Source organism: Scyliorhinus torazame, chromosome 11, assembly GCF_047496885.1.
Source record: "Scyliorhinus torazame isolate Kashiwa2021f chromosome 11, sScyTor2.1, whole genome shotgun sequence".
NCBI classification, from domain to species: domain Eukaryota; kingdom Metazoa; phylum Chordata; class Chondrichthyes; order Carcharhiniformes; family Scyliorhinidae; genus Scyliorhinus; species Scyliorhinus torazame.
Genome location: NC_092717.1, coordinates 93395123 through 93420035, shown reverse-complemented (window position 1 = coordinate 93420035; position 24913 = coordinate 93395123). Strand labels below are relative to the sequence as shown.

The 24913-nt window shown below is 40.6% G+C and overlaps 1 protein-coding gene across 1 annotated transcript in view; it reads left to right on the top strand.

The window, feature by feature from the left end:
* The window catches only part of stmn2b (stathmin 2b), a 76630-nt gene that overhangs the window by 43947 nt on the left and 7770 nt on the right, over positions 1-24913 (top strand). Inside the window, exons 2-4 of the mRNA XM_072467504.1 lie at positions 18172-18267; positions 18791-18966; positions 22952-23143. Of these exons, the coding sequence (XP_072323605.1) occupies positions 18172-18267; positions 18791-18966; positions 22952-23143 (464 nt within the window). The remainder of the gene's footprint in view (positions 1-18171; positions 18268-18790; positions 18967-22951; positions 23144-24913) is intronic.

The following is a 24913-nucleotide window of genomic DNA, read 5'->3' as shown; positions in this document are numbered from 1 at the left end:
AAGCACAGAAGGAGATATGGGAATTGGGGGAAAAAGACGAAAGAGAGAAAAGATATTGCCAAAAGAGAAGTTCTGTGAAGCTAACAGCGCAGTGGCACAAATCACCCAGCAATTTATTGCAATTTGCAAATCACAAGATATTTCTTCTTCACTATAAATTGCTGGACAGTTTATCCCCTAATAACGGCAAGCACATTAAAATTGCTATTATTTTCCAAATAAAATTTGGGTCATTAAAAGATAACTGAAAATAGTTTTTTTTAACAATTAGAAGCAATTCCATTTGTAAATTGTCTGCATACATAAGTGTACTTGCGGTCAAACCTGTTTGCGTTTTTTACACCATTGTGCTGGTAACCCTTCTTGAGTAAAAGTGGAGCTTCAGCTATGGCGCTGAATGATTTTACATGTACACCATAAACAATTATATAGCAGAAGGTAATGTGATGTAATCATTAAATTGTGGCACCATTAATCATATACAAAGCCCTAAATGTAAACTCTTCTTAGTCTATTCAGAGTTTTCAAATCTCTGAGGTCTCTTCTGCAGGTGATTAAAATAATTCTCAGGAAGTGAATTGTTATGAGGATTTCTGATCTGCAAAAGCATTACACACGTCAGTGCAGCATTTAGATAATAAATAACTAAACATAATTGCGTGTTTTAGTGATTTGGCATTCCGTTTGTCAAAACTGAGATGTATTTTAACTCCCATTAGACTTTGGAATGAAATCATACGTTTGAATATACTTCTGGGAAAGCCTGCGTTTTGATCGGCGAATCTGACCGTCCTCAAGGCAGCAGATACAGGCAGTTTTATATATTTCATTTATTGCTCAATTGCACGACATGAGATGGCCACATCTGCTTCCAGAATTTCTCATGAGAAAAAGGCTCGAGTGTGCAGCACTAACACACTTGAACTGAAATTCAAAGCTATTTATAGCTTCTCCATGGAGAACACAATGCCTGTGTCATTTTTTTTCACATTTAAAGCCAAGAAAAAAGGAAAATTGCACAACAAAAATTATATAAGTTATTGTGTGGCAGTGCATTTATACAGTCCAGTGTGTATGCAGGTATATATGTGATAATGAGGTTTTGTATCACAGTTCTAGCTGGATGTCTAACCAGAGTTCTACAAAGGTTTAATATAACATTTTTCTTATACCTTTATTTATGAAGCAAGGACTTAAGGAACAATAGTGCTAAATGCAGTTTTTAATTCTTTTTAATCATTCATGGGGTGTGAGGATCTTTGGCAAGGCCAACATTTGTACCCACCGCTAACTGCCCTTGAGAAGATGGGTGGGCCAACCTCTTGAACCGTTCAGTCCATGTGGTGGGAAAGAGTGAGTATTTAAGGTGCTGGATGGAGTGCTGATCAATTGGGCCACTTTGTCCTGGATGATGCTGAGCTTCTTGAACGCTGTTGAAGCCACACTCATCCAGGCAAGTAGGAGAGCATTCTAGCATAACCCTGACTTGTGCCTTGTAGATAGATGGTGGACAGGCTTTGGGGAGTTAGGATGGGTGTTAGTTACTTGCTGCAGAATTCTCAGGTTCTGACCTGCTCTTATAGCCACAGTATTTATATGGCTGGTCTAATTCCATTTCTGGTCAATGGTGACCCCCCACCCCCAGGATGTTAATGGTGAGGATTCGGCAATGGTGATGCCGTTGAGCATTAAGGAGAGAGGGTTAGATTCACTCCTGTTAGAAATTGTCATTGCTTGACATTTGTATGGTACAAATGTTATTTGCTACTTATCAGCCCAAGTCTGAATGTTGACAAGGTCTTGCTGCATATGGACACAGACTACTTCAATTTGTGAGGGGTCTCGAATTGTGCTGAACATTGTGAAATCATTAGCAAACAACTCCACTTCTGACCTTACAATGGATGGAAAGTCATTGATAAAGCAGCAGAAGATGGTTGGATTCAGAACACTACACTGAGGAACTCCTGCCGGGATGTTGCTGAATAGGAAAGATGGCTAACATTGTGCATGAGGCATAATGGTAAAAGAGGACAATGACTAACATTAAAGAGGCTAACAAGAGAAAACTGCAGCTCTCTGCAAATTGAATTTCATGGAAACAAACAAAGTATAATTCTCAAACTCACAAGTAGAGATGTGTTATACACAACAGATAATGAAAAGGGCCTTGTTCAGTACATTATAAGGTCTGGATTCAATTATAATTGATTCTGTTTTTGAGACCCTAGTAAATGGCAGTCAGTATAGTTTCCAAAGTGACCAGTTCCACCTGACCAAATTCTTCAGTATTTTTGAGCAACTGAAATTACAATTAGATGACATGGTGCCTTATGTATTATATCTAGATTTGAGAATAATTGTAAATAAAGTCTTAAATGAAAGGTTTCTATTCAAACCTAAAACAGTGAACATGCATTTCCCACAGATACAAGCCTGGAACCTGATAAGCTTGGCACCACAAGGGCATAAATAAAAGCTCACTTTAAAAAGGGAAGGATAGGGCTATCCAGCTGATATTTTAAAGCAAAATTCAAAGCAAATTGAACTAAAATGGCATAATATGATGAAGTGGCAACAGAAACTGGTCGCAAAAGGCAGCTAAGCACCCAGGAGACACTTTTGGTAGAGATTGGGTTAGGGCAGTGGCATTAAACGGTTGGTATGGATCAGACACTGGTTATACATGGAACCTGATCTTCAAATCTATTGCAATCAACTTTCATCATTTTGCATGGTCAGTAATGTGAATTAGCAGGTCATCCACTCATGACAAAACCTGTCGCTTTTCACTCCATTGATTTCGATATAATAAAATCAGAAGATTAATTTAGTCCCTAAGTGCAGTGAAGGCAAAAATGTAGCTTGCAATGTCTCAAGCAGTAGGAGAGCAACCAGTCAATTACACTAGGACAACAGATTTCCTGGGCATCAACCATCTATGAACACACTTCATTCCGACCATCTGCTGGATCATTAATGATCTGATATCATTCAGGTTATCTGGGGACATTTTGGAATGTATGTGAGTGTGAGGTGGAGTACCTACATGTTCGGCCTGACTAAGTGTGGCTCAGCCCTGCCAATGGCAACTTCCATTACTTTGCCGATGATTGAGAGTAGACAAATGGAGCAGTAATTGGCCAGATTTGATATGTGCTGCTTTTACTGGACAGGATATATTTGGGATGTTTTCCACGTTGTCGAGCTAATGGGTGAGTAATGAGGGAGTGACACATTGAGCAATTTGAGAGTTTGCTGGTGTGGTAGGGAGGAGATGTCATATGAAGATATATTCACTGGTCTTGACCATCCCAGTGAGGCCATTGGACATCTTGTGACATTGCTCCCAGGTTAACAGGGCCAGGCTCTGGGAATTGATCCTAGCCACCTGCTTCCATTTCTTTCTTAGGGTTTGCCTTGAGGGCCTCCTGTAGAATACATGATTTTTCGCCTGCTGTCAACCTGCACCAGAAAGGCCTCCACCACTGTATCCATAAGCCTAGGAGGCCACTCATCCTGGGGGCTCATTTGTTCACTCTTTTATTCAACTAGTGTCAGTAGAGGCAGGCAGCACCAGCTCCCTTCTCTCTTTAAGAAGGGCAGACAGCCTTTGAGAGGACCAGGCTGGCTGCACCATGTGATATTAGCGTACGCTACTCAGCACCCTGCTGAGTGCGCAGGCAGTCAACAATGCAGAGCCCACTCGGGCCAACATTATTAATGTGTACACCGAAGCAGCACCAAGTTTGCATGCTGCCTACCTCAACTGGAGGACATGGGCAAATCATGATTCGCAACACTCATGCCCAAAAATGGACCTTAACAAATTTTTACCCCTTTATCTACGAGATAGGGTTGCAAAAACAAAGAGCACTCAGCAGAATTGATTAACCACAATTTCAACCTTCTTAACTCCTATTCTTGTCATGACATCTGTACTGCAGTCAAAGGTAAACCATCTGATTCTCAGTAGTCACGTCTAACAGTTCATATGAAGTTCTTACAGGGTTGTGACATTCGTGTTTCACAATAATGCAAAAGTATTGGAAAGATGCAGTTCTCATGCATTGGCAGTTTTATATGGATTTTCATCTTTTAACTCCAAACTTTGTGCAGGCCCTTCATTGATGAAGCTGTTAAACCAATTGCCCTGGGGTTCTGGAATTTACTGGCACATTGAATGTCTGAAGCAAATTACACTGCTGAATTTAAAGAGTGGTTGAATGCACACATGAATAAGAATGGAACAGAGGGATACCAAGGAAGAGCAGGAGAATCTATTAAATTGGAAATGCTCTTGAGGTATAAAAATAGGCGTGGCCTATATTGGGATGATGAGCTATTCCTGTGCTGCAGATTTTCTGTAAGATGAACCACAGCTGAAAGCCAAGGCGATACGGGTGCATATTGGCAAATGGCAAGAGCAGGACTGAGATCAGGAACCAGCTGATCATTCAAAGAGTAATTAACATTTGGAAAGTACCTTCAGATAGGATATTAAAAATTTCAGAGATAATTGTTTGCTTTGATAGTTAGATAATAGGGGGCCATTTTTTCTCTTCCTTGTGTTCCATCTGAGGAGCTGGTGAAACAGCAGAGAGCTAAAAATCTAGCTGAATTTTTCCCCACCAGATTCCTTCTAGTTTGAGGCCCAGCTTTATCTTACAATCAGTCCTGGGTCAGGAGTCTGAAATTCTCATCCATATGGGAGCTTCTTATAGGATGTGAAACAATACAGAAATGAGTGCCACACTATTTCTGGTGCATGTTCTTCTGGAGGTACATTATCCACAATCCCCAGTGAAACCTAGTAAAAACAACATCTGAGATAGATCTTTCAAAGGCACATCATCTAATATGGTAACCGCATTAGGCATTTTAAAGGCTTTTCTTGTTTTTTTATTTTCCCTCCCAGTGACCCTCATACCCCACCCCTCACTATCATTTCCTTTTTGCCACAGACGGTGACCGGTGACCACCTTCTTGGAGTCTGAATCAACTTTTGGGAAGATGCCAAGTTTTGCCTTCTGCCTGCAAAGACATCTGCCACTAAAATGCCTCATACTGTGCCTGCACTTTTGTGCAGGAACAATAATGGCTACCAATGGCCTAAAACCTGGATGAACTTTCTTGCAGATCTGCTGCAGTACAGATCTGTGCGATTGTGGTGTGGCAAGACACTGAGGAAAACATTCCTCCTGAGCATCTCATGCAGCACCACCTTAATATCAGTTAGAGGTATTTAAGTACTGAGCTGCACTTATACTTGTCTATAGATTTATGAGAGCATCCAACAAAAATAATAACAACAGCTTATCTTTCTACAGCACCTTTAACAAAGTGAAACATCCCAAGGTACTTCACAATTGCTTTGCAAAACAAAGATTTTTTCCAAGTCATAAAGGAAAAGTGAGATCAGTGATTGTCTGTAAAAGGGCAACACAGCAGAGTAAGGGTAACCTGACCTGGGTGACCAATTGGGACTTGGAATTAGGAATCACCTCTGTGGGAGGAGTTCACCTAGGGCAGAGATATTTTAAAATTAGCTACAAACATGCTGCTCTTGAAGATCTCTGTAAATAAATCCCTTTTTCTTTACTAATGAAGTCTCTGAAAGTGCATCATTACATCTAGCAATGAGGATAAATTGTGAGTACCCTATTTTAATTGAAGTCTTGAGAAAAAGAAAGAAATATACTCACCAGAATGCCTTTGCTTGGCCAAATGGACCCATTTGACCCCTCCATGGAAGACAGGACACAATACATCGGACACCTCAGATAGTAGTTCCAAGCAAACAAAATAGGGAGGAGGAAAAATGCAAAACAATTCTCCTAAGTGTTTGTGGAAGTCAGACCTTTAGCCTTATTCGCAGTCTTCCAGCCCCAAGCGCACCCGATTCCAAATCATTCAGTGAGCTTTTGGATTTAGAGAAGGCTCAATTGCAAACTCAACCATCAGTCATACTCCAGAGATTAAAATTTAATTAAAGGGCGAAAGCCCCGGGTGACTTGATCGCAACTTCCATTGTGAAACTGAAGCAGTTATCGGAGCATTGTGATTTTGGAGTGACTCTAAACAACATGTTATGGGATAGGTAAGTCAAAGTTGATATAATCTTTAAATGAGCAACAGAGATAGCATTGGCAAGTGCTGAAAAAGGTGCACAAGAGCTGAAGAGCGCACACAATAGGGCTGTTTACCAGTTAGGGCAGGGATCTGGAGGCAGCTGTACCTGCAAAACCCCTGAAGCAGCCACAAAGCAGGAAACAATTTCAGCCGCCAACAAAACAAAAATCTACAGTGCAGGCAATCAGACAGTAATGCTTGAAGTGGACTGTTAGCGATGTGGAGATAACAGTGCTCCTGAATCATGTCGTTTAAGGCAGCTGAGTTTTGTCACAAAAGAGGGCATTTGGAAAAGCAGTGCAGAGCTAAGCCAAATCCCCTGGTTAATCGATCAACCAAGATGTCACAAGTATACAATGTGAAAGATGCTGCCACCAGTTATTCTGGTATTCACTCTTTTTAATCTAAAACAGGCAAGCCATATCTTACTGCTGCAATGCTCTGGGTAAGTGGGAAGTTCTTAAGTTAGGAAAGGATTCGGGGACATCAGCCACTGTGGCCCATTTCAGTACCTAGGACAGGGAGCCCAACCATTGTACTTGGAGAGCACTTCTGCCAAGTTGAAGAATTACACAGGAGAAGTAATAGAAATAATAGGCACCACAATGGTACCTGTAAATTCTGATAGCAGTCTACCCTGCTCCCAGTGATAAGAGTGATGGGTAAAGGACCAAATCTTCTCAGCCATAATTGGCTTAAAGGAATCAAGTTCAATTGGGCTGAGATTTTTCAAGTGCAGGAAGGGAGACTGCCAGAATTGTTCAGAAAATATGACAATATTTTCTGTGACTGTAAAGATACAAGGAAGATTCAAGAAACGAGTATAGAATTCATAGAATCCCTACATTGCAGAAGGCGGCCATTTGGCCCAACGGCTCTGCACAAACCCTCTGAAAGAGCACTCTATCTAGGACCACTCCCCCACCCTATCCCTGTAACCCCATCTAAACTTTGAACACTAAGGGACAATTTTAGCACAGTCAATACACCTAACCTGTACACCTTTGTAAAATTGGGATTAAAAATAAAATTGGGTAAAATAAAGCAAAGAATTGGATAGACAGGGAACCAATGTGTGCAGCTGGCTGAAGGGGTGTTTTTGATATGCGTTTTAGCGTAGCAGTGGGAAAACAATTGTTCACCTAAGTGACTAGGGGGTGAACAATGGTGTATAGAAATAAATTTTAGAACTGTAGAAGAGATGAGTTCAAAGTGGAGAGATAAGGAAATAACTTGCACCTTTATGCTAAAAGGTTGATCCATGGGTAATCTGGTTAGGGGAACATCAAAGGAGAGAAATCATATTTCTATACCAGGACAACTGAATATGGAGGCAGAGGGGCAGCTACTATCACAGCTATGCCCAGCTAGAGAACACACGCTCTACCGAAAAAAAATCGTTTCTAAAAGCTGCTGTTTTAAAAACTCCCAAAGAGACGAAACGCTGCACTGAATTGAAGAAAGGTTTTCCCAGACTAGGAAATCGTGGGTGGTAACTATCTGCTGGATTTAGCTCATAGAGTTCAATAACGTTGGCTGTTGTTTGGGAAAAAGGGCATTTCTCAGAGTTCAGGAAACATCGGTAGTTGGAAACGAGGGTTACCTTCATGGAATACTGTGTGCATATAGCCATTAGTGGAGTTAAGTATATTGCAGTTGTGTATTGTATTTCTTGTAAGTTAGTAAATATTCTTTATTAATTGATACAAGAAGACTTGACTGTTCCTCACTGGTTTGCATATCTTTCCTCACATTATACCGAATTGAAAATATACACCACTAAGAACCAGTGTTCCAAGTTACCATTCTGGGTTTTCGAATACCCTTGCATTCAACATCAGTGGGGCTCTTAACAGTGACAAATTAGAAAAGAAAATCAAAGTGTTAGAAGCTAAGCTATGCATTGATCCAGAAGCAACTCCCCAATTTTGGGGGGCAGGATCGGTGCCATTAGCTTTACGAGAGAAAGTGGATACAAAGTTAAAGAGGTTGGAAGAACTGGGCATCATCCATTTGGTTCAGTTCTCGGAATGGGCAGCGCCTATTGACTCTGTAATGAAACTGTACAAGACCATCCGCATTTGCAGTTATTATAAGATAACAGTTAATCAGGCCACCAAGCTGGATAAATCTCCAATCCCGAAAATTGGAGATCTGCATGCAAATCTGCAAGGATGGCAATCTTGCACAAAGCTGGATATGAGTCACATCTACAAGCAACTCAAATTAGATGATGCTTCCCAGGGGTATGTCACAATAATCACATACAAAGGCCTATTCCAGTACACGAGCCTACCTTTTGCCGTGTCTTCGGCATGTGCAATATTCAAAGGACGATGGAGTGTTTGCTACAGCGGTTACCATGGGTTGTAGTATACCTTGACGATGTCTTTATAACTGGAGCACCCAGCAAACTTAGAAGGGGTGTTAAAGGAATTTCAGGAGGTTGGAGTTCGCCTCCAAAAAGAGAAGTGCACCTTACTTTATTTTACCTGCCAGTATCCTTTCATGTCCCCTTTTTGCTCTTCTAATTTCCTTTTTAAGTTCCCTCTTGCACATTCTATACGCCTCTAGGGCTTCTGCTGTTTTGATATCTCAATATCTGCCATAGCTTCCCTTTGTTTCCTTATCCAATGCTGTATATTAAGTTTAATTGCTACTACTCTGAGCACAGGTATCTCAGAGTCTCAGAGGGTAGTGAGATTGAAGGAGAACACAGAGAAGTAAAGCATTGGAGAGATTTGAAAACAAGAGACTTTTAAAATCAAGATGTTGCTTGACCGGGACCAATGTAGATTGTCAGGCGCAGGGGTGATAGGGAAATGGGACTTGTTGTGAGGTAAGATACGGCAGCAGAGTTTTGGATGACATCAAGTTTACAGAGGGTAGAAAGGAGACAGAATGGAATGCAATGTATAGCTGAGACTAGAGGTAACGAAAGCAAAAGTGAGGGTTCCGGCAGCAAATAAGCTGAGATAGGGTTGAAGTCAGGCAATGTTAAAGGTATACAGAGGCAATCTTGGCGATGATCTGAATATGAGGTCGGAAGTAGCAAATGTATCACAGTATCAAATGTAACATCACAGTTGAGAACAGACTTGTTTAATTTTCAGACTTTTGCCAGGAAAAGGGATGGAGTCAGTAGCGAGGCAACAGAGTTTGGAGGGGGTTCTGAAGACAATGGCTTCAGTCTTCCCAAAGTTGAATTGGAAGAAATTTTGGCTTATCCATCAATAGGTGTCAGATAAACAGTCTGATAATTTATCAACAGTGGAGGAATCAAAAGGGAGAGAGATGAGATACAGTTGGGTGTTGTCACCATACATATGATAACTAATACTGTGGCTTCAGATGATGCTGCCAAGGCCAAGGGTAGATGAGAAATAGGAGGGGGCTACAGATCGATCCTTGGGAGACACCAGAGGTAACGGTGCAGGAGCAGAGGGAGAAGCAAGTGATTCTCCAAATACAATTAGGTAGACAAGAATGGAACTAGGTGAGAGCAGTCCTGTCCAGCTGGACAAGAGTGGAGAGATATTAGAGGAGGAGGGCATGGTGAACCATGTCAAAGGCTGCAGGCAGGTTGAGAAGGACATAGAGGGAAAATTAATCTTTGTCACAGTCACATAGGATTTTAGTTGTGACTTTGATAAGAGTTGTTTCAGGAGCGTGGCAGAAGTGAAAACTTGATTAGAGGATTTCAAATATGGCGCTCCAGGACAGATGGGAATGGATTTGGAGTGTTAACACATTCAACAATTTTGGAGAGGAAAGGGAGATTGGAAATGGAATGTAATTTTCAACTTGGTGGAGTCAAGGACTGGCCTTTTGAGGAGAGGAGTGATGATGGCAGATTTAAAGGAGAGAGGGACAACACCTGAAGAGAGAGAACTTTTTACAATGTCTTCAATCATTAGGGCCATGAGGGGCAGCAGAGTGATAAGCAGTTTAGTGAGAATATGATCAAGAGAGCAGGAGATGGGCCTTTTGGACAAGATGAGCTCAGAGAGGGCAAGAAGGGAGAAAGTGCAAAAACAATAGAAAGTTGTGAGTTCAGGGCTCGGAATTGAGGAGCATGAAAGGAAGTTTGACCAGGTAGCTCCTGGAAAGGAGGCGGATAATCATATTAACTCGATCTTAACGACAAAGAGGTTCAAGGCTTCCTCACACCTATTGGTACAGGAGAGAGGGGTTTACGAAGACAATTTGTAGTTGAGAAAAGAAGGCACTAGTTATCTTTCTATTCCAGGATCATCCTGGAATAGTGAGTAGTTTTAACAGACAAGAGTAAGATATGTTAGAGTATTGAATGGACTGGCAATATCAGGTTGACGATGGCTAAACCAGTTGTCCAGCATGTTCTTTCAAGTTTGCATTCTCTCGACTTAAGGGAGCAGAGATGATGGCCGTACCAGGACAAAAAGCCCAGCTGAGAGAGAGTAATGGTTTTATTGGGGACCAGGACATCAAAGATGAAGATAAGGATGCGGTTGAATAAATAGGTAGCTGCAGAAATGTTATGGCGAACAGAAGGCTAAAAGTTACATAGGGTAATTGTAAGTTAATTATGAAAGAGATTTTAGGGAGGAAACAAGGGCAGTGAACACAGAGGACAGAAAGCCTGATGAGTTAAGATGGAGATTGACCTCACAAGGACAAGAAGCCATTTGACGCAGAGGCTGAAGGAGGAAAGCAGTGAAGGTATCTCGCTGTTAAATTTTTTACTGTACTTGGGAAGGGGGTACAGAATTATATCATTTCGAAAGAGGTGAGTGGAGTGAGAGTGACCAGCCTGCTGTGCTGACAAGCAAAGGACAGCGTATCTCTCAAGTCATATCTCTCAAGAATATGACTCTAGCACAGGCTCTGAAATAAAACATCCCTAAACTTAATAAGGTTGGATCTCATGACCCATATTTAAACCAAGGGCAGGAATCTGGTCCCACAGTGTTTCTTGGCGGCACTCCACGTTTTGCGGTGGGATTCTCTCCTCCCGCCATTTATCAATGGGATTTCCCACTGAAGCCACCCCATGCTGCCGGGAAACCCATGGCAGGGCCTGGGGGGCACGGGGGTTGCACTGCCAGCAGGTAAAGGGAATCCCAATGGACAGAGGATTCTGCTCAGTGTCTGAGTCAAGGTTTGTAAGCAGCAAGTCACAAGATGACTTCATGGGCAGAGGAGGGGTTTACTTTGAATGCCTATCCCTCAGTGATTGGATAAATGGGATTGAACAACTAATTGATGGGGGATACCCACCAACCTGTAGAAATAAAGCAAATAAACAAGTGTCTGGGAGGGACTTACTTAGTCTATTTCGGACAGAGGAAAATCGAGTAAGAACTGCATTTCAGCTCAGGAAGACTGGGAGCAGAAGGGGCTGCCACCACCAGCTATAGAGATCAGCTTCAACCACCCATTTGTCTGATCTGGGTCCTGTAAACCATTCTGAGGAGACTGCCGCCACCAGCCATGGAGATTCGCATCCTCTGCTTTTGCAATACATTTGGCCAATCTGGAACCAGTAAACAATTTTCACTCTGTTATGGGTCATGTGTCTTTTATGCCCATTTAGCGTAATATTTAAACTGTTGCTTTTAAATCACCTTTGAGCTCAAATCCTCCCACCCCCTTTCATTTTAAAAATACCCAACGTCTTTGGGGTTTGGCTGCCCAATAACTGCAGTCACCAGCTTTGTAAATTTAAACACAATTAACTTTTATTAATAACAGTAACTACAATTAAATAGGCAGCAAATATAATTAGTTAACTATGATATAATTTCTAACCACCCCTCATTAACTCACCCCATCCTCTACACACACACACATACAAGACAGATAAATATAGAGGGGAAAGAGGGGTGGAAATAATGCTAAAAGTAAAAGGATAAGAGTCTCTGTTTCAGATAGATGTCTTCCAGTTAGATTCTTCCAGTCTAGGCCTCCAGTTGGGTGTCTTTGCTTTCCGTATGTAATGATTGTCACCGTTGACTCAGCAGGGTCTCGAGACTTCTCTGCAGACTCAGAAACAGCAGGCAGGAAACATTTGGGAGAAAGAGAGGGAGAGAGAGCAACACACAGCTTCACCTCTCAACGTCCAGGAGCTTTCTGCTGGGTCCTCTGAAAAAGCCCCACCTGGCAGAACCCAATTGGTGTCTGTTGCCGGGCAGAATATGGTCCCTGGCCAATCCACTGGCCACCAATCAACCAATTGAACTGAATCCCTCCAATCTTTCGGGTGCCATAAAGTCTGAGTTCTTCTAATCTAAATCTTCATAGCACAGTGTACCAATTTGCGACATTTGAGTTCCTCACTTACCCTGCTCAACTTAAAGGTGCTTCTCCATTGAAGATCCATGGACCAAAAACGATAACGACAAAGTTAAATAAATAAGAAATAAGGGAATAAACAAGAAACGCCCTTACAGAGGCCATGTCCTCTTGTAAGCTTTCCATTTGTGTGTGACTTCAACAAGTGGTTGTCTTGGATTTGAAGGTATAGAACAAATAAATATTTTCATCCTATATTTTGCTGACTTGATTACAAGATTTTGTATTTCTACAATAATATATAGAGGGATAGTACAGACAAAATAATGAATAAATGGATAGGGACTGTACTTCAGTCACCATCAAACGTTCTGACTGATAATGGAGGTGAATGTGAACGATAAGTTCAGAGATGCTTTTGAAAACAAGTATATTATTTTGAATGCAGAAACTGAGAGTAATTTCATCTTTCACTTTCTGAAAGGATTCATGCTGTGATCGATGAAATGGTGCCAAACATTTTAGCTCATCGACTAGACTATAGATTGACAACAGCTCTGGCATGGGCAATTCTTGCAAAGGATTCACTACAGATGATTTAAGGATATAGTCTTCATCAATTATTCTTATGGGTGAAATCCCAAGTTGCCTTCTGTGTTGTGTGATAATCCTCCAGTTCTAGGAGTTCCTACAATTAGTTTATCGTTTCTGCACATTTGAACGTTTTACACACAGGGAGCCAGGCTTTTATCAATTTTTTTGAAATGACTCACTAACCGTGGTGGGTATCTGAAAAACCCAGATCAGTGCAAGAAAATTTGATTACTGCAAGCACCATTCAAAAAATTTAAGGCAAGCTTTTCCTAAGATGAAAGCAGCAATAGATTCGAAATTTACTTTGCCAGAACGATTTGGGCAGATGGAAGGGCCAGATCAGACTCAGAACTGGGCACGATGGAGAAGTAAAACATTTTAAATTCAGAATTGCACCAGAATTAAGTAATAAATCGGAGGCTGAGCAAGTTAATATATTATTGTATTCAACTCGTTCAATTGCTGACAGTGTGATAGCCAGAAAAGGCATGAATGAATCATCTAACAAATTTGAGGAGGTCATAGAATCCTTTGACAGTGAGTGACGTTAATCTTCAGAGTAACAACATTTTGAAAGAGCAAAGTTTAACAAAAATGTCCAAACCCCGGGCAATCTGTGGTCACTTTTATCAATGGTTTGTATCGGTTGGCTGAAGACTGTGAATATGGTTATCATTATTCTGTGCTGATACAAAACCACAAAATTGTTGGGTGACTGACAATACCCTTCCTGACCTGCTTCAATCAAAGAAGCTCTAACTTTGGAGGCGAGGATACAGATTTTCTGTGAATCTGAGGACTGTCAGCAAAATAGATCCTTATTAAGAGTGGAAGATATACAGCTCATTAAACAACTAAATGTGAAAGGCACTCAGGGGAAAAGAAGACCGTATGCAATTAAAACTCAGATGGCAGTAAACAGAGGCGTGAACAGTATCCTGCAAGCACAGCATAATGCTTCCCTGTAAATACTGGGACATTTGGGGAAATGTGCAGATCAAAAACCTCTAAACGTATAGAGGATCACCAGGAAATCTTTGCACAAAAATCCATCAACAAAATAAAAGAGTCGCACCAAGATGATGAAGAAGAACCCTTCCGAGGCAAGATTAAAGATCTCAGATATGCCTTCTGGAATTCAAAATTATGGGTTAATGAGCACATTAATTTTTAATTAGGCACTGGAGCAAGTGTGACAGTCCTGACCAATAGAGAACCATGGCTAGCCAACTTCTGGCTGAGGACAACCAACACACCATTATAGAACATAGAACATAGAACAATACAGCGCAGTACAGGCCCTTCGGCCCACGATGTTGCACCGAAACAAAAGCCATCTAACCTACACTATACCATTATCATCCATATGTTTATCCAATAAACTTTTAAATGCCCTCAATGTTGGCGAGTTCACTACTGTAGCAGGTAGGGCATTCCACGGCCTCACTACTCTTTGCGTAAAGAGTATAGGCCTGGAAGGGATCAAACTACCAGTTAAAGGCATGATTGTAGAAACACTCCATCTTAACTTTAACCTATTTTCATATTCCACTTTAGTCAACTCTGTTTTCTCACCATTTTAGTTTTATTTATTTAGGTTTAAAGCACTAGTTTCAGATCCAAGTTTCTCACCCTCAAACAAAATATGAAATTCTCTCACCTAGAATATCCTTTGCTATGAGATCATTAATTAATTTTTACTCATTATATATTATCAGGTCTAACATAATATTTTCACTGGTTGTCTACAGATTTATTTCAAGAGCCTGTTCTGAATATACTCTATGAACTCATCCTCTTTGCCAATATATTCGTCCAATCTATATGAAGATTAGTACTTCCCACAATTATTCAATACCTTTTTATAAGTGGCCTTTATTTCTAGATTTATATTCCATCCTATAGTGTAGCTATAATGTCAGGGAGCCGATGAATCACTCGCACCAGTGACTTGTTTCCTTTGTTATTTCATATCTCCACCCTTCTCCAAACCACAATTATTTCTCACTACTGATCTCATCCTTTATTAACAGAGCTTTGCCACCTCCTTCTCCTTCCTTCCTGTCCTCTTGAAATGTCAAGTATCCTTTAATATTTACGACCCAGCCATGGCCACTTTATGACCATGGCTGGGATTCCCCAGGACCACTTGCCAGTGGAGGGAATTCCAATGGTCCGGTGAATTGTGTGTAAGGCCAAAAATGTGAAACCCGTTGGGAGTCTCCCAGCCAGCCTGCTGGACCCACCACCGGACCTATCCCAGCATGGGGGAATTCTGCCTCTGGTATTTCTAATAGATGAGTAAAAGATCTTTAGCTTGTTAAGTTCAGAAAGTAAAAAGGGTAGTTGAGCGTACTCTGGCTGCTGAAGCACAGACTCTTGTGGAGACACTGAATTTGAGATTCTATTTGTCAAATATTTTAAGTAATATTCTGTACAATGGGCACACTGAAGATCCATTGAATGCTGTGTCGATAATTGTTCATTGTGGGATAATGTACACTCTGCAAAAGGTGAGTGAGAAAAGGTTACAGTTTGATCTTGCTAACTTTAAACAAATGCTGGAGAGAAATGATTTTGTTTTTAATTTTTGGTTGTACATAGAAAGTCTAATTTTAATTAAAATCTGTTGATTGCATATGAATTGAACGTTTGATTGTATTCAGCCTTTGGTGATAAACTGGGAATTCACTTGTGTTCCTCTTTTTAGGATCAGATTATTGAAACTGTGGTGGTTGGGTTTGGAGGTGCATGTTTGTAATTTATGTCTCTGTAAATAAAAATTTAGAAGTGCATAAAGATTAGACGCCAGTTGTACTCGCCACTTGGTTATCATGAATAGAACAGCACTCTCTACTGTCTCAACTCTGCGACAGAATAGTCCTATAACAGGCTGGCCCTGACAACACCTTGGGCGGGTTTCCCCGTCCTGCCGCGCCAGATTTCTGGTTTAGCACACCATCGGGATGCTCCGTTTCGCCCGTTGGTCAATGGGGTTTCCCATTGTGGGGCAGCCCATGCTGTCAGGAAACCCCCGGGCTGCCGGCAAAAGGAGCATCACGACGGCGGAGAATTCAGCCCCCTGTTTTTATCTGAACGAGAAATTGAACAACCACATTCATTTTCTGCTATAGGTTGTGAGGTTTACATAATCTTTCCAAAACTCCGTACACTTTTAAATAAGGGGGAACTTTGTTACTTGTGTATGCTGATTAGATTTACATCTAAGTCTGCGCTGTATGTTACTCTATGCTTGTTATCCCGACTGATCTTATAGGTGGTAGAGCAACTTAATACCTCCCAAACTGACAGTAAGGAAAGGAAACCAATTTTGTTGAAAATGGTAGATGTTTATCAGTGCAGTACTGCAGGATGAAGCTAGATTATTAAATATAGAACAGAACCTCTCTAATTGTAGAGCAAAATATCCATAGAAATTAGCTTTATATAACCATTAGGCTAGAAACAGGAGAGAATGGCCACTGAAGCCCCGCATCATAAATTTGGCACTATGGGCCTTGAGCCCTTTCAGCATTCTGCAAAGCTTTATAACCTGTTGGGTGCATATTTTTAAGGAATGAAAAATTGATCCTGCAAAGTTTGGTATCAAAACTCATCTCCACCAGCATTGAAACTGAATTCAGACCAGCTCTTACCTGATGTAATTTGCACATAGGTTTCACACTCCTAGCCTATCAAAATTTGACTTCAGTGGAGAAAGCTGGTGATTTAAATGGCCAGCTGCCTCCATAAACTATGCATGTATGAATATCCCAGCCTGATTCCGAACCCATCCATATTTTTGCCACAATGAGGAGGATCTGGGTCTTCACATTTTTTTTAGATATTGGGCATGATTTTCCGGCTGTTCACACCAGCGGGATCTTCCGGTCCCGCTAACGGTGCACCCCCGCTCTGGGTTTCCCATTGGCATGGGGTTGATTCAATGCAAAATCCCATTAAAAGCGGCAAGACCAGCTGGCCAATGGTGAGCTGCCTCACGTTGCCAAGAAACACGCCATGGTGAGGTCATAAAATCTCACCCAGTACTGATTATAAAGTGGCAACTTCAGTTGAAGTATTCTGCCTAAGTTGATTTTAAATAAATATGGGGTGGCATGGTGACACAGTGGTTAGCACTGCTGCCTCAAAGCGTCAGGGACCTAGGTTCAATTCTGGCCTTGGGAGACTGTCTGTGTGGAGTATGACCTTTCTCCCCGTGTCTGTGTAGGTTTCCTCCAGGTGCTCCGGTTTCCTCCCACAGTCCAAAGATGTACGGGTTAGGTGGATTGGTCATGCTAAATTACCCCTTAGTATCCAAAATGTTTAGGTGGAGTTACAGGTATAGGGCGGGGGAATGTGCCTAGGTAGGGCGCTCTTTCAGAGGGTCGGTGTAGACTCAATGGGCTGAATGGTCTCCTTCTGCACTGTAGGGATTCTATGATTGTATGATAAGCATGAGATATTTCCCTAGATAAATGTTTAAGTGACATGTAATACAAAAGTTCTTATTGAACCAAATCTTAGTCTGTTGCAGTTGTCATAACAGGAGAAAGGCAGTGTCGCAGTAGTGTTTTCGCGAGCCATTAGTTCAGAGACCCAGGGTGATTCTCTGAAAATCTTCGAATCCCACCACAGCAGATGGTGGAATTTGAAATAAACTGGTATTAAAAATCTAATGATGACCATGAAATCATTGTTGATTCACAAATGCCCCTTTATGGAAGGAAATCGGCCATCCTATCTGGTCTGACCTTCATGTGTCTTCAGATCCACAGCAGAGAGCAATCAAGAATGGCAATAAATGCTGGCCCAGCTAGCGCCGTCCACTATCCATGAATGCATTTTAAAAAAGCCACGTATGTAATTCTGATACACAATTGTATTTTAGTCTGTCCTTTCTCAATGAGTTCCATTGTGTTTAACCATGGACGGGATTCTCCGGTCCCCCAGCAGCATATTTCCGAGCCGCGTGCTGTTCTTTGGTGGTGGGATTCTATCTTCCACCGCTTGACAATGGGATTTCCCATTTAAGCCACCCCACACCACCAGGAAACGCGCAAGAATTCCAACGGCCGGAGAATTCCAACCCATGTAACTTCTGCCAGCCATCTATGTGGCATTATGTACAGAAACCACAAATTAATCTCACCTGCTTTTGTTTTCTTGCAGCATACAAGGAGAAAATGAAGGAGCTCTCTATGCTCTCTCTGATATGTTCCTGCTTCTACTCTGAACCACATGCTGCCACATTCTATAACTATGACGGTGAGTCTTTCTTCATGATTTGAAATCTCTGTTTGATCAATGTAACCGGAAGCAGTTACTCCTAACAGCTATAAAGAGATGACCGAGCCAATTACAGTAACATGCATTTTATGTTTCTCACGATAGTTCAGATGGAGCCATTTTGACTTCCCTTAAAGTTATTGTTCCTCTGCCAATTAACTTGCTCTCAGAAGTAATCATTCAGTAACGATAACAACACTCCTAAAAAGAGCACTTTCTCTTGTCAGTATAATAATGTGATAAAGCCTGGAAAATGTTATTGTGTAAGGTAAATATGCACAGTAAAGTCAACTAAATTGTATAAAAATAAAATGGGCTCATTAGGACAAAGTAAGAAATAAATTGACGTTTCACTCAATTCAGAAGGTGACATTTTGTTGGCTGCTATTCATTATGGCTGTGCTCAGGAATCATCAGGGTCTATTTTTTCTAATCGTTAGCAATTAATGCAAAATAGTTATTGTGAAATGCACATGTTTACATTACATTAAATATTCTTCAGACATGCAAGTTAAACAAATCAACAAGCGTGCCTCGGGTCAGTCCTTTGAGGTGATCTTAAAGCCGCCTTCTCCAGAAGCAGCACCAGCACTGGATCGCCCTCTGTCACCTCCAAAGAAGGATCTCTCTTTGGATGAGATCCAGAAGAAGCTTGAGGCTGCTGAAGACAGGAGGAAGGTAAAAAAAAAAATGCTTTGGATCAGAGCAAATATAATTCAACTTGCAAAACAAAATGAAGGGCCTCTTTTGGTGATTGCATGTGGCGGTACGAATGAGAATTCAATCCCTAGTCTGTGCGGGGTTAGTTCATCTCAGCCAGCTAGCAATGTGTTTGTTGCAATCACCCGTATACATATGTGGATGTCAGGATGTGCATGGCCTAACATGATTCCCATGATTGGAAGTTCACCAATACTCACTATCCAGATTCCAACATGACTATTTGAATGAGATATAGGACAACCATTGGAAATTTGAAACAGTCTCTTTACTGAGATTGTGCCTTCAGGAGAATGGAGAGAGGGGAGTAAGGATTTAAGAAAAGTGATATTTTGTGTTAACTCAAATTGAAATTTAATCGTATAACTTAGCAAGAGCCACCAATCAGGAACAATCAGACTCTATATTTTATCTATAAAGTCTACAGAATTCATTTAAATCTCGTGATTCAGGTACTGAAAGACAAGTCGATGTGTGCTGTGTATAAAGCAAGTCGGTGTCAATTGCACACCTTCCAGTCGATGACTGCCACCTGTAGTACTTTCAGTTTGTCATTTAAATCTTCATTAAAATGTTTATATTCAATTGCTTTTGGTGCTTAAGGCTGCTCAGTCAAATGCAACTTTAACACAACAAAGGGGAAAAAACCTGAGTCTCAGTAAAATGAGTTCTCAACCAATCTGACCTTGCCTTTAGCTGTACCCATAATCTATTTATGAAGATATCAGGTCCATTCATCATTGAATAATGTTTACGATTATAGTGAATTTAGGAAGAAAAATGCCAATTGCCATTGTGCATCAACATATAACAGTTTTGGGAATCACATTGCATATCATAGTTCCAGATTAATGTTTTGACTGAGAGCTATGTGTTATTAGACCATGCATCACATATAATGAAAAAAATGAAACCAACGTCATAAATTAAAGTTTGGCGCTGAAGGTCCAATGCCGTAACAAGAAAGGGCCTGTGCTACACAGCCATGATTCTCAATGCTTTATTTGTTTTGATAGCAAAGCAATGCTTTTATATTCCCAAAGTGAGGCGACCAAACGTTCAATATTTCTATGTAATATTTAATGCCAGCTCATTGTTAATTAAAATCATAAATCAATTTTTTTTCAAAGAAGTCAAAATGGCAACAACTTTGATGCAAGCCATCAAGGACAGAATGCTATTGAAGCCAATATTCAATTTACCTATTGTAGTGATAGTGTAAAATGGACCTCATTATTCCAAACTCCATGAAGCATACAATCAGGCAAGGTAAAAGAAAACAGGCATCTGACTGAAACGCTCCCTGATTCCACTGGGTTAGTTAGATTTAAACTACCCTGTAGATGTCTGAGTGAAGCTGCTCAATTTGTACCAATTATTGCCAAATCCGACATGGTTTCTGCTGTGTATCTGTGTTTCCGATGTTGCTGATAAGAAAAATACGCAAGGTCCTTTTTATTCATCTATGTGCCTGAATAATGAGTTTTGGAAGTAAACTCGATAATGGGGGCATTGCCTACAATTTTTAACTTGTTCTTCCCTCTTCCTTGAGGACCTTGTTTCCAGCGGTCAGGACGATTCTCCTTAGGCCAAGGAAGATGAGACCAATTCATATCCTGACACCTTCACAAATCTACATGTTTGTCATAATTATCTCTTTAATGCAAAACATAAACACTTTATTTGCAACATATCCCTCACTATAACATGATTTTGGCTCCATTCCTCCTACCCTGAATCCCATGTCATGTACATTTTAATTTATTTTTGTTCAGCCAGTTGTCAGAAATATGCAGAATTCTATTAACCTTCAGGAAGGTTTCTAAAACAAATTCCTGAAAAATTCACATCGGCAGTGTTTTCACTTGCTTGATTTGTATTCATAAAAAGAAGCTGTGCACCAAATGTTAAGTAGGATGAATAGCACACTGGTAGAACATTACAGCTTCAATACCTTATTAGGTTAGGTTCACAATGTTTTTGTTCCAATTTGGCACATTAGGTAAGTACATGTTTAATGACTGCTTTTGTCATAATTAGCCTTCATGAATACTTGAAAATAAATAGACTCGACCATTGGGAATATGATGCTGCATTTATTATGTAAGTGACGAGAAATCGGTAGCTTCACACATGCTGCCATACTTTGTCAGTCTGACTTTAAGTTTCAGTGATTCAAGGTTAGCATCGGGATACAGTAACATATTGTTCATAAGAATGCAGAGGGTGCTCAATGTGACACATAGTTAATAAGGATTCTATATCCCTCATTGTAACACAATGTTTATCATGATACCGTTCTGGGGAGGTGGTGGTGTCCCACAATTGATGGACTAGTAAACCAGAGACCCATGTTAATGCTCTGGGGGGTATAGGTTTTGAATCCCACCACTGCAGGTGGTGGAATTTGAATTCAACAAAAAATTTGGAATTAAAATCTAATGATGACCATGAAACCATTGTCGTCAAAACACATCTGGTTCACTAATATCCTTTAGGCAAGGAAATCTGCCGTCCATATCTAGTCTTGCTGCATGTGACCCCCTGACACACAGTTGACTCTTAAAGCCCTCTCAAAGGCAAATGGAAATTAGTGATGGGCAATAAATTCTGGCCTAGGTCAGCGATATCCACATCCCATGACTTAATTTAAAACAGTTCCCACCCAACCCCCCCCCCCCCCATTAACCTGCTAATTCTACTTCTTACTTGAGGAATACCACAGGAGATCGACTAGTCTTAGAGAGCCAGAATGTTTGGGTATTCCTCCTGACAAACTATCATTCGACAGCACTACAGCTTGCATCAAATGCCCCAAGCACCATGTGACACAGATTAGGTAGAAAATAAAGTTCCCTCTCTTCAATTCTGCTTAGTCAAGTGCTTCCATGTCAAAGCTAGCATTAGTAAAATATAGCATATAGGGAATGTACCCACAGTCCATGGTTTTCCTCTCAGGAGCAATGAAGTAAAAGCTGGCTTATAATTTCCCAATTTATCCCTGGCTTCTGTTTTGAAGAGAGTATCAAATGTAATGGTGTTTCTGCTGTTTTCCTGGAGTTCCCTGCTTCATCCAGATGAAGAATCCCTGAGGAAATTCACCTCCAGTATTTATTTAGTTTTTCTGCTACTTCTCTCACTCTCTGTTACAACTTTCCCACTTTATTTTTAACAGTCCTAGCTTTATCTTGACCACTCTTATTATTAATGTTCCTATAAAGGGCAGTTTTATTGTCCTCTGGGTTTTTCTCTCTCTTGAGAGATTTCCTTTTTACAGTGTCATATAAACTTCATCCTTCCTGCCATTGTATTACCCAATAAGCATCTTACTCACCAGCCCCTTCACCACATTCCTTTTCATTTCTTGTCTGAATATTAATGATTTTCACTCTTTCCAATTGCTTTTTTGGATACCTCACATTGCTGCCCTGTTTACCAATTTTCCTACCCTTTCATCTGGGGAAGGTTATTTTTTAATTGCTGTGTAATTTGCTTTTTACAAATCAAAGTCTTTGACATTTTATTTTTCAGTTCTCACAAAGAACCTAATTATATTGTAATCACTGCATCCCAAGGGATGAAATGGTGTATTTTGATTAAAAAAGATCCATAAAAAGTATTGAGACTTCTTTCGCTTGCTGCATTTTTCCAAATAAATGTGGCAGCATCTCTATGATAGTGTCCTGCACTAACTATTAACTATTGTTTTGTAATGAAATTAATGCTGTTTCATCTGTACACTGATGTTTCTGCAAAATCAAGCTATATAATCAGAATACTTAATAAATCGCTCAGTAAATCACAGCACACAGAAGATGGGTGTGATCATTTTAAAAGGAAAGTAGAATTTTAGCACTTTGCAGTATCGTTTCAATCACATGCACACATGCGCAAGCGATCAAACAGAGTGGCTATATTTTTGTATATTTTCTGTTGTCTGCAGTCCCAGGAGGCCCAGGTTCTTAAGCAGCTTGCAGAAAAGAGAGAACATGAGCGAGAGGTCTTGCAAAAGGCCTTGGAAGAGAATAATAATTTCAGCAGGACTGCAGAGGAAAAACTGATCATAAAGATGGAACTGAACAAGGAAAACCGCGAGGCTCATTTAGCTGCTCTTATGGAACGTCTCCGCGAGAGGGTAAATATTGAGCAGAGAATTGTTTAATGCCATCTACATCTATACTTTCATTTATGGTGGGGCCATGTTCAGCTGCATTGCCTAGGAGGGAGTGTGGCAGACTACATCGACCAACTATTGTCAACCTCATCTAATCTTCATCCCATTGTGAAAAGGCAATCCACCTCTTCCACATTACAGCCCAGCTGCTGAAGTTGAAAGTTACCTGTCTGTATCACATACTCTGCCTGATATTAATTTTGCTCACATCTAAATTCAAATACTTCTCAACACTTTTTTTTTGAAAACTTTAGCACGTATTCATAAATTTCAGGAGGTCATTCATCCCACAATCGCGTTGTCATGCAATGTTGCTCCACATTCACATTTGCCCAACAATTTACATTATACAGTACCTTTCAAATCACTTTACAGAATAGTGGAAGAAACAGAGCAGTGCAGCCATTATGGAAGCTGATCACAGTCATGACAGAAGAGGAAAATGTTGACAAGGATTTGTAGGTGGGATAGACGGAGATAAGATAGATTGATTTTTTTTTTAAAGAGTACAGGGCTGAAGGTTTTTCATTAATGGCAGAGCAGAAGAAAGGATGGGGGGGGGGCGGACATGTCACAGAAGTAAACAAGGTATTATCTAGAAGATAGGGCTCAAGGAGATTACCTAGGTATGGATTTTCTTTTTCTAAACTGCCTATTTAATGGCTGGTTGTGTGGTGCTGAAGAGAGAAGACAAAGGGTTTTTGCAGACAGTGGTGAAACATGGACACTTGCCATTGCCCCTAAAGAAAGCTGCCCACAATAATTTGGTTGTCTCTGTGATGTGATTTATTTCCCCTTGCCTGATGGCAGTTTATATCTAGCACTGAGTCAAGGGGATGCAACGGTAGTGATGACAGCAAATAATAACTAATCATATCGACAACAATGCAACCCAATCATACCAAGAACTAACGCACACAACTAACAAGGCAGTTAAAGCACTTAAAATCCTTCATTTTTTATTTCAGACAAAATAAATGATTATGATTGATTAAGACGGCAGCTTATAATGATGGAATAATTTAACATTGTGCAAATACAATATTAGATTTCCAGGGCCTGTGAATGTGTTTATCAGTAATTATGAAATTAGTACACAGTTAAAAACCCAGTTATAGTTCATTCAACTAGCTGTAACTTTTTCAATGGTTTTTGCCAAATCCTCGCCTCTTTGTTGCAACAGTGGAAGTTCTCATCAATCCCATTGATTGCAGTGTGCAGCACCTTCTCTGGAAAAGTGTAAAATGACTGACAGCACCTTCTGGATTTTCTTCTTATTCGGCGCATATGCAGTCTCCAGATGTTGCTGCCCATTTCCATGGTCTAATGAAAGCAACTGTTGACAGTTTGCATCATTGCTACTGCAATATCCAGTGCAATTCAGTCTCCGTCATATGGCCATCAAAATCTGTCAGCCAGAAACATCACCATTCACCATTACCATTAACTGTAATGGAAGGAAATTGGTGGATGTGGATAGGCTTTGCTCACAATTTGCCCCATTCCACAACCAAAACCAGGATCAGAAATACTGCAACATATACGTGACAGTAAGAACAGTCCTAGTGGTGGCTATTACATTGAGGAAACCATTGTTCAAAATCTTTCTCGCCTTTAATAATCATCTATCAAAAGTAGGCTTACATTAACACTGCAATGAAGTTACTGTGAAAAGCCCCTAGTCGCCACAGTCCGTCGCTTGTTCGGGTACACAGAGGGAGAATTCAGAAT